We start from the raw sequence: 10624 nt of genomic DNA, 5'->3' as shown, positions 1-10624 counted from the left end.
TGGTGCGTTACTCTGATCCAATATTGACATAAAGGGGGAGGGTTGTCTCTACGTGTGTGTGTGTGTGTGTGTTGATGGGAGGTCACACCAAACACCCACACAAAATGAATTATTCTTACTAACGCCTTTTCTCCATCCAAAGCCCCCCCTCCCTCCTCTTCTCCGTGCCGGGCAACGACCTTTGTGCCTGCACTGAACTGTAAAAGGGCTCATTGTAACGTAGCTACCTGCCAACCTGCTCGTTTTGTCTCATTCAGCGTCCGTGTGGGAATCATTTTCATATTATCTGCCTTGCAAATAACTTTCTGCTGCAGAGCGACACACCTTGCTCTGTAACTCTGAGGGAAAATCGTCTCAGAGTTAGTGGAGGAAAAGTTTGGTGTTTAAATTTGGTGGGAAATCCACCAGGAAACATATCTTCATACACATTTACCCAAAGAGAACACTGGAAAGGATATTAGTGTTTAGATGTATTCATTCATTCAGATATTTCAGTGAGTCCAGTATATCTAAATCTGAAAACTACAACGTCAGGAAAAAAATAGATACAAATGATTTTGGATTATTGTACTAAAGCTCCCGCTCATCTATATCGCTGAACTGTCCCTACCAGCCCACCCACCTGTTTATTCTCATGTTGTTGTCTCTCAGTGCTCTTCTATTCACACGGCTTTCTTCTCACTCCACTGGAAAGGCAGATGGCTACCCTTCAGAGGCTTCCTGTTCAAAGGGACCTTTTTCTACCCTCTGTAGCCAAGTTCTTCCTCATAGGTAATCATCCAGGTTCTCTGAATAATATTATAGGCTCTCACCTGTACAATACAAAGTGCACTGATATAAATTTATGATATAAAAAGTGAGGAAGTGTGTAGTGAAGTGTGTGTTTGGGTGATGATTTCTTTGCTGTAACTGCTTCTTGGCAGTAAATCTTGTACTGTTGGAAGGTCTGTTTGTTTCCCCTTTAATGGAGCTACATTTGTGGGAAAATGCATTTGTTGGTTGAGCAGCAGAGCTGCGTATGTAGGTTGTGCCCATGAAAACCTCGTTAAATCTTCTCTGCCAATGTCAAACAGCTTATTCTGCTGTGGACTCTAGTTTTAACTCCTTGTTATGATCTTGTGATAAACCTGTTTTCCTATTTTCATGTTTCTATAGGTTAAAAGGAGAGATCCTTGGAAAGACTTTTATCTTTTGTGGCTGTTATAGAGAAAATTTGACACCACAAGGCTTTTCTTTAATAAGGCTGCTTCACACTGATAAGCAATTTGCTTTAGAAAGTATTAAAAATTAAGGTATTTAAAAGGTATTACTAACAAAACACATTAAGTTGTGTTATGGGTTTGTAAGATTCAGTGGTTGATGAGGACTGCTTGTATACTTGCCACTACTCTCAGAAACATTATGGTTCTTAAATGGTTCTTCAGATGTCTTCGTGGTTCTTTAAAGAACCATCCTACGTCAAAGAACCTTTTTATTTTGTGGATGGTTCTTCAGCTATTACAAATGGTTCTTTAAAGAACCAAAGGTTCTTCATCCTTAGCTGTCTAAGTTTGATGGTGTAAAATGGCATAAATATTTATTCACTATAATGAGTCTGTGAATTCTACTGTGTGTGAATTCTACTGTGTGTGAATTCTACTGTGTGTGAATTCTACTGTGTTTTGTTTGTGTGCATGTGTGTGCGAAGTGGGAGGGTGGGTTACCTCCCTCAGGTTACCCTTTAAGAGCAGATGGTAGGAAACTGAATATTCAATTAAAAGTTAGAAATACTTGCTTAAAAATATACTGGTGGCAGGTGTGGGGGCCAAAGCCTAAAGACCCCCCCCCCCACACACACACACACACACACACACACACCCCTAACCCCGCCAACCCATTGATCACAAATAATGTGGTAATAGAATATGGAATTTGTTATTAAGATGTTTATGAATATTGTCAGTTAACAAACAGTAGACACAATGCACACATTCAAATACTGTACTTTAGTTTGAAATTTTAATAAAATATTACTATTTACTATACTATTTGCATGCGCAAAAGAAGACGTCACACACAACGCGCTCAGTTTAGACCCAGAACAACAGTTTGACTGATGCACCTTAATATAAAGACTTGTTTCGGACTTTACGTTTCCCAATTTTGCTTTAAGTTATAAAGTTATTTTGTTATTTACATTTGGCCTAATAATGACCCTTGTTGCTGTTTTAGAGGAGCGCTGCTTCAAAGGATAGCTGCAGATTATACAGTACAAAGAAAATGTTCACGTTTCTCCAACGTCGTCTTCTCAACAGTTTCACTGGATGGACAGGAAGCGTTCACGTCGTCTTCTCTGGCGCTGATAGTTGGCGTCTGTCTTGTGTCAGTGACGTAAAAGACGGATTTAATGCGACCTGACCATCAAACAGCAGTCGCTTTCTAAAACATCAGATATGTGTCGGATTCAGGACCACATACGAAAGTGACCCATTTCGGATTTAAAACTATCGAACTTGTACAGTTGACACTGTCATAGCATGATCGGATATGGGTCGCATAGGGTCAGAAAAGTCGGATTTGATGCGCTTTCGCCTGCAGTGTGAACTTAGCCTTTGATTGAATTACAGTGGGATGGAAGTCGAGGACAAGGAGAAGGAAGCTTAGGATGAGGAGGAAGAAAAGCAGCAGGAGCATCTTTAGTGATCTCTATGGTGTCATTGGGGTTGGTTTCATTAATATGGTCCTCTCACAGAGAAAGATGACTTGTTTTAGTTCACCTACTTCCTGTATTAGATAGTGATGTGCAAAACGTTGTGGAAAGCGGAGCAGTCAGGTAAAGTGCACCTGCAGGCGAATGAACATCAAATCTCTCAGACTAAAATCCGTATTATACTTTTAGTCTTACGACAATATGTTATATATTTATCACCCCTATGATAAAACCCATGTCAGCCATTGGTTTATGAACTTTGTATTTTGAAGCCTCAACATTTGCTTTATTGCTGTTGCTATGGTGTTTTTTGTGAGCCTTTTGGGACCATGTTAGGACGAGGGATCAGAATCTGGAGTCGTGCACACTATTGTTTCATTTAGCGTGTATCCATAAGATTTGTACAGCAGCTCCAAGTTGTGCCTTGAAAACAGGAAAGTTGTCTGCATAGAGGAGAACTGTAATAGCAGGCTGGTACAAAGTGAGGCTTTGTGCTCACATTTGCTGCAAACACTCGTTTTAATTCTGTTACCCTGTTTTGATGCAGAATTCACTTAAAATCAGGCAAGAACTGGACTTGTTTTAATAATGTGTTCTTGTGAAGTGATTGTGTATCGCATACATTTGATTTGACTTTCTGCAAGACAACAATCTCGCCAGAAAAGTTTTCCAAATACCTCCACGTGATCAAGCCTGGATTTAGAAAAGAATAGCAAAACAAAAAAAATCTGCACCCCCTGCTTCAGATGCAATTTGTGCTTGTGTGTTCAGAGGCGGCGAGAGGCAGGACCTCGGCTCATCCAGCTGGAGAGCCTGACCAGGAGGAGTCGAACAGGGGCACCCTGCAGACTCGGCTGCTGGCATTGGCGAGGGAGTGCGGCCGCCACTGGGATGACGTGAACGCCAAACTGGAGTCCATCACAGGTCGACTGCAGGTATGCGAGTCAGACCTTCTGAGGAGGGTTTCTCTCTTCTTTATAACTGACCCCGTTTCTCTCTCTCTCAGCTCTTTGTCTCAGAAGGAGCACAGAGGGAGGAGCTTGTCATTTGGTTGGCTGATATGGATGTCCACCTGAGTGAGGTTGACCAGCTGACAGGAAACACCTGTGAAAAACTGAAACAACTGCAGGTGTTATTAATACATGTAATAATTGTTGCGTTATCTATAGATATAGTATTTATATATATTTATTTATAGTATAGTAAAAATATTGAATTATTACTGTTTAAATGACTAATATGTGACATGTATTAGTAGTGATGTTGTGCTGAGGGTTAAAATGCGTTTTTAGCTTTTGGTAACTACGAAACCATTGATATATGTCTATGCTGTGCTTGTATTTATTTTACTGTACTCAGATCCAATTTATGATACATTTTATTTTGAAAGATTTAAAATTGTTCTTGACCACTCAAAAAAGGTTCTTTAAAATGGTTTTTAAAGAACCTTTTGAAAAAAAGGTTCTTTGAAAAACCATTAAAGGCATCCCAAAGAACCTTTTCTTGATGGTTCTTTGGGGTGACTTTAAAGGTTCTTCAACGAACCACTGAAAGAAATGGTTCTTCAAAGAACCATTGTTTGAAAGGTTCTTTGTGGCATCTTCTATGGCATCAGTCTAAAGAACCACTTTTGGGTCCAGTTGGCACCTTTAGTTTTCTGAGTGTAGAGGTCCAAGAAAAGACAACCGGTAAACCGGTGCCAAGGGTCATGGACACCCAGAGCATGGACAGTACAATCCCACAGGAGCAGCACCACACAGTGAAACCCTCAGTGCTGGTGTCACAGTGCATATTAGCACACACAGAGTTTTTAATTACATGACCAAACGACCTACACTGGGCATGTGAGAGACCTGACTGTTTGACTGTGTCCATCTAGACATTCTTTGACATCATATGGGTGACGAGGTGACTGCGCATCACAGCAGTTTGCATTATGGGAAGAAGGAAAGCCAGCACAAGAAGCGTGATGTTCCATGGCACGACGTACGCTTCCACATGGGGAAAAAAACATTGTGGTTTCCAAAAAAAGAAAAATTCAAAAAGACTTCAAGGTGTTATTGTGGCCTCCAAATTCCCCACATTTGAATCTAAACGGACATCTGCAGGGTTTTTCCTGCCTCAAAATGGGCCTTTGCATACTGACGGTGAACGTAACCACAACCAGGTCACATATGATTAAGACAAGAGACACTTTATTTAAATGCAAGTCTCTGCATTTGCCTGTTTTTTATAACCATATGACACACACTGTTTCCATGCTTTTATTTGATGGCTTAGTAAGAGAAACCCTTTTCTAAATTATTATTATTGGTGAAGTTACACTTGGGGAAGTTTAAAACCAGTGGGCACCATTTCTTTTGTATGCAGGAACCGTCACCTGTGAGAGGAACTGGAAAAACCCGTGAGAGTCACAGAAGCACCACCTTCGACTTTGAGGACAACAAACAGGGATCATCATCAACATCATCTCTGTGCTCTAAACAATGGCATATTCATGAATGATTCCTCTTCCTGAAATGCATTTCTTCGTCCTACTTATTTACAGTTACTGTTCTTACAGTTCATTGAAAAAGAATTTGCCTGTGGTGTGAAAACCATCTGCAGAGGTGAAAAGCATCAAAAGAATAAAACTACTGACTCTAATATGAAGCTCCTTTATCTCATGTAGTGCCTGCCCTGCAACCGCCGTGGCTCCAAGGCACAAGCTAGCTAATGTCTTTAGAAAGAAGAGTCATAAATTTATATAAAGATCATTTATTTATGTATGTGAAACGATAAGGACGGCAGACAATAGATCTAATAGAGACAGGTATGAGCTCCATTCAGCTTTCCCTCGTCCAAGTCACAGTAATCTGAGGTTAATAATCAACTAATAACCAAACAAGTGCAGGGGTTAAAACACTGTTGAGCGGGTCCGTAGTACCTAAAATTAAGTATTTCCCAAAATCAAGAGTTAAATCATCATTCAGTTTGTTCAGCGCTGTGACTAACTGCAAAATCCACCAACAGTACACGCAGGTGCAGTTAAAAGGCTCCTTCATGGGATTTACGCTGTTTGTGAACACGTGAAGACTAATGAAGAACCTCTGTGAATTAAAAATGCCCTGAACTTGAAGCTTGAACTATTAGTGTCCTTCTTCTTCTTCTTCTTCTCCAATTCAGGGTCACGCAGGGATTGGAGGGTATCCCAAGTTTGTGGAGTGCGGGAGGAAGTCGGAGAGAACCCCTGGAAGCCCAGAAAGAAGGAACAAACCCCAAACAGAGCCCCCTGCTGGCTGGTGATTCAAACGCAGGAGACAGAGCTCACAGTCACACCACCCCCACAAAATATTGTAGCATTTCTATCTAGTGTTTTAGCACTGATATAACAGCATGCAAGGGGTGGTGGTTTTGTGACATACACAGAGCTACACGATGTGGTCATTTTCGTGCTGTAAGAGACATCCTGCACTATTTTAAGTGAATCTCCATTTCGAAATCGTCACTGTAGTACTCAGACCGGAGGAATGACCTCAATCCATTATTTAAAACCAACTACTGAAACCTGATCGGAAAAACATTGAGATTAGAAATCAGTTCAAGTTGTGCAACAAATTTAAAAGGAATGAATCACAAACATTTAAAGCAGCAGATCAACAGTAAAACGCACACCTGCCAAGAACACGCTCCAAGTGTCAAACACTGTAGTGTTGCACACTGATGTGGCAGTGATACCTGAAGTGAACGGTAGCGTGTGCATAATTACACGCTGCCTTCAAAACACTCTGATCAGCTGCACAGGTCCTCGTCACAGGTGCACTCTGAAACTTGAGTCAGAGAGTTACTTAGATGCTGCTCTGGCCCACTCTCTTTCTGTAAGCATCCCAGCCCGACTTCCTGTACAACTCCGCAGCTTCCACCCTATCAGATGCTGCCAAAATGCCTCGTCCCACGATGATGACATCAGAGGCTTTGCTGTAGATAACTTCCTCTGGAGTGGTGTACTGCTGGCCCAGCAAATCTCCTGTAAGGGGGGAGGGAGGCCGAGAGAAGGGAAAGTAGGTTTAGAGGAGACTGATACAGACTTTGGGAGATCAGCAATAGCAGGGGCGGCACTAGTTTCATGTACTACAGCACCACCCTGTGTTAGAAATGAGTCATGGCACCATAAAGAGGCAAAAAGCGGAGTGCAAGGCTGCCTGAGGTGCAGTTTGGCCTGAACTTTATAAAAACCTCGAACGAGTTAACACAACTCTCTGAATCTCCTGATGGGACGTGTGTGATTCCTCGGGTTACAACAACAAGGGATGTAGCACTGAGTGCATGCACTGTGTATCCATGTATCTTCAGTAGGGTGGATTTCATATAGACAGTGCATTCACAACTCACTTCGTAGTTCTTTTAGTATGATGAATATAAGTGGAAAAAATGATGATAAACAAAGAAACGTCAGTTCAAAGTTCAGTAAAAGCTGTCAGACTTACCTCCAGCCTGCATCTGCACCCCGGGGGTCATGTGGATGAACTCTGGCCTCTCTGTGAGTTTAGTGCCACAGATAAACCCAATCACAAAGTCCGAGTGCTCCTCTGCCATTTGCACCTATGAAAACACAAAGCAGCTGTAAACTGAAAAGAACACAAAGCACATGTAAACAAACTTAGAAGAAGAGCACACAGAAATGAGCTCACCACAGCCTTCGTGTATTCACCAGCAGCCAGCGATCCCTGGGAGCTCATCTGAGCTATGAGCAAACAGCCTCGGGCCAGAGGCTTCCCTACAGCGCTCAGACCTTTCACCACTCCCGGCCCCGGCACTGCGTGGGCATTCACTATGTGGGACCACGATGAAATCTGGTACAAACCACCTGGAGAAAAGACAAGATCACAGCGTTCGACTACTTTGGAGACATTTTTAAGTCACCTTGAATTTACACGACCAAAAGACGTGAAATCGTCTCACCCTCATACTGATGCTTGACTGTGTTCCCGATGTCAGCGAACTTGCGATCTTCAAAGATAAGAAAGTTGTGCTTTTCTGCCAAGGCCTGCATTTTCTGAATAAAGGCTAATGTGTAGTCCTGTTAACACATATGGAAAAAAACCATCAGTTTGTTTGTTGCATGTACAGATTTGAGGTTTTAGTTGATCCCGCTGTACCTGGAGGATGTCTACGTGGGTCTTCAGCATGCAGATCTTTGGACCGAGCGACTCGGCCAGCTGGAGCAGCTTATCGCTGCTGGTTACATCAGCAGACACACAAAGATTGGACTGTTTCTCCTCCATAATCTTCAGCAGCTTTGATGCTAGAGGATGGATGTCTGCAGACAACAGAAGGAAAAGAAAATGAGAAAAGAAAAGAGCAAGAGCAGACACAGCACGAGTGTGGAGCTCAGTGAAAACACCACCAGTCTCTGTTTTGACGTGAAATAACTAAATAATTTAAGACTACATACTTGGTAACTTGGCTCTTTCTGAATAACTGAGCTCCAGCTTCTGTTCCACACACAGCTTCTTGCTGGCTGGAGAGTCTGTGCCATTCTTGGGCCTGAGAGTGAGTCAAGGTGACAGTTTCACCAGACAGTTTCTAGATTGTAGCGTAATGCAAGCAGACACACCAGCTACACCGGGGGAAAACATCTGGAGAGTTGTACCTGAAAGTGTTGTTGTCCCGGATGAACTCGAGGACAATCTGGGCGGTTTGGGCGTCGATGCGTTCGGCTGCCTGCAGCACACGGAGCAGCTGAGATATGGAGATGATGGGATGGAGCTTGATTCCCTTTGATGCCAACATCTCCACGCCACCTTGCTCTCTGTCCATTAGCACAATTGCATCCGTCACCTTGAATAAAAACATGTCAGAGGTCATTCTTGTGTATTGCTGCTCTTGATGACATCAGTACAGCGTAACTATGATATTATTATCTTTACTGTAAGGTTAGATTCTGGACCTTCAGTCCCTCTTTGTAGAGCACTTCGGCAGTCTCCAGGATGCTGGTGCCGCTGGTCACCGTGTCCTCAATGATCAGGCACGTATCCCCCTGACGGAACGACCCCTCCACCAGCCGTTTGGTTCCTGAAGCAGAGATACAGAAGGCAAATACTGAAGGACAAACTTACAGTAATTCTCAAACTATGAAATATTAACCAACAATACAGCATGCAAGATGAAGCATGCACTTTCTTGCTTTGCATTTTATTTTTTTGGGTTGGTTTACGCAGGTTCTGTACCATTGAACTGGGATTTCAGAGAGTTTAATGTCTGCCTACACTGGACACCTGTGTATTCATGCACACCTCAGCGGGGGTACTGCCTGAGGCTTCAGGTTTTTCAAACATCTGGACAGCAAGTTTAATCAGAGCCTGTAGTGGCAGCATTGTTTTTTATTTTTTTGAAAACCTGATCAGCTGAGAGCGGCTCACCGTAGTCCTTGGCCTCCTTCCGCCTGATGAGCATGGGCAGTTCATGTCGTGAGCAGATAATTGTGGCCAAAGGCAAGGCTGTGTAAGGAACCCCACACACAGAGTCGAACTGCAGACCCTCTTCCTGCACTCGCTCGTAGATGAGATTTGCCACCTGGAAGTAAAAAACAGTAGTTTGGGTCTGTTGTCAGAAAAAAAGACCAGTTTAGAGTGATGTGTTGCAGATGATGAACTTCTAATAAAATGTTAAAAAGCTGATACAGTTAAATGACCAGCTGTTTAAGGCTGAATGGTTTGAAACGCTCATCAAATCAAATCAATTTATTTATATAGCACTTTTCACAGGATAAAAACCACAAAGTGCTTCACAGTAATATAAAACAGAAATACATAAAATACATTAACAATAAAACACACAGCACAAATCTAATTAAAAGCCAATCTAAATAAATGAGTCTTATCCTGAGTGACTTGAAGAGCGGTATTGCTTCAGAAAGCTGCTGATTCCTGTAACGATTATTGAGGCTGGAGTGAGTGATTAGCTGGTGAGAGGTCCAGTCTTATCTGTTTTAACTGTTATTTTCCGTGAAAGGAGGGGATCCCTGAAACTCAGTCATTGTGTCTGCTGCATTACCGTGAAATAAACCACGTGAGTACGAATATTACACAGGAACTGACGAGTGCCTACACAGATACTTTTGCCTTTAAAAAGTGCATCCGGCAGACGTTTCGTGTGTCCGGTATAGCTTTAAGCTGTTCTGTTCTGCAGTCACGAAGACAGCACGTGTTACCTGGTTCATGAGCGCGGGGTGGGACACGAGCACCCTCAGGTCGATATAAATGGGTGTCATCAGGCCGCTCTTCAGCTTGTATTCCCCGAACTTCACTCCGTTCACGTCGTGGAGCTTCAGGATTAAACTATCAATTGAAGCGCCGTCCATTCTCTCCGTATTTACGAGCTTCGGCTGCACTTTCACTCGTCCTCAAAACTTGCTCGTCCAATTCGCGCTACCCCAGTTACGGTAACACAAAACCTCCCGCTAAACCTTTCAGAATAAAAGCGTCAATGTCCGTTTTAAGAGCTTTTAATGTTTACAGATCAAATGTCGCGTAGCTCAGTGAAGAAGCCTGGTAGAAAGAATCGTTGTTTGTGAAAGTTCAAAAATGAAGACTCGAATAAATAACGTTGCGACAGGCTGCTGTCCAGCCTCTCAGCTGTGATAGGCTCCAGCACACCCAGAAGAAGACGTATGGATGAGAAAAGTACGCCCTAACCGGAAGTAAATACCCGCGTCAGCGTAATAGCCCTTCAAAATAAAAGCATAGACCTCCGCCATGCTCATAAGCCATGTATTCAAAAAATAACGTCAAATCGATTTGGTTGGTGAAAACATATTGTATGTTTTATTATCTTTTAACTTTAAGAGTTTCGGTCATAAAAGGGCTTCCTGCAAGCCCATGATTCCAGGGGCGGATCGAGAAAGGTGGCATGGGGTGGCATGGGGTGGCGTGGGGTGGGTGGTGCCACCCTAAA

General features: G+C 42.8%; 1 protein-coding gene and 1 long non-coding RNA gene across 2 annotated transcripts; one reads left to right on the top strand and one right to left on the bottom strand.

Moving 5' to 3' along the window:
- Nucleotides 1-664: 664 nt before the first annotated feature.
- On the top strand, nucleotides 665-3826 carry LOC145420977 (uncharacterized). Its single transcript, XR_013902220.1, has 3 exons — nucleotides 665-771; nucleotides 3461-3624; nucleotides 3696-3826. It is a non-coding gene; the product is annotated as an uncharacterized LOC145420977 (long non-coding RNA).
- Nucleotides 3827-5430: 1604 nt separating this feature from the next.
- On the bottom strand, nucleotides 5431-10366 carry umps (uridine monophosphate synthetase). Its single transcript, XM_026145626.2, has 10 exons — nucleotides 9882-10366; nucleotides 9091-9244; nucleotides 8619-8743; nucleotides 8322-8509; nucleotides 8124-8215; nucleotides 7828-7988; nucleotides 7631-7748; nucleotides 7360-7535; nucleotides 7156-7270; nucleotides 5431-6695 (listed from the first exon to the last, which is right to left on the bottom strand). Exons 1-10 carry the CDS (start codon nucleotides 10029-10031, stop codon nucleotides 6517-6519), a joined length of 1458 nt encoding a protein of 485 aa, XP_026001411.2. The 5' UTR covers nucleotides 10032-10366; the 3' UTR covers nucleotides 5431-6516.
- Between the last annotated feature and the right edge of the window lie 258 nt (nucleotides 10367-10624).

This window comes from Astatotilapia calliptera, chromosome 16 (genome assembly GCF_964374335.1).
Source record: "Astatotilapia calliptera chromosome 16, fAstCal68.1, whole genome shotgun sequence".
In the NCBI taxonomy this organism is placed as follows: Eukaryota; Metazoa; Chordata; class Actinopteri; order Cichliformes; family Cichlidae; genus Astatotilapia; species Astatotilapia calliptera.
This window is presented reverse-complemented; position numbering and strand designations above follow the sequence as displayed.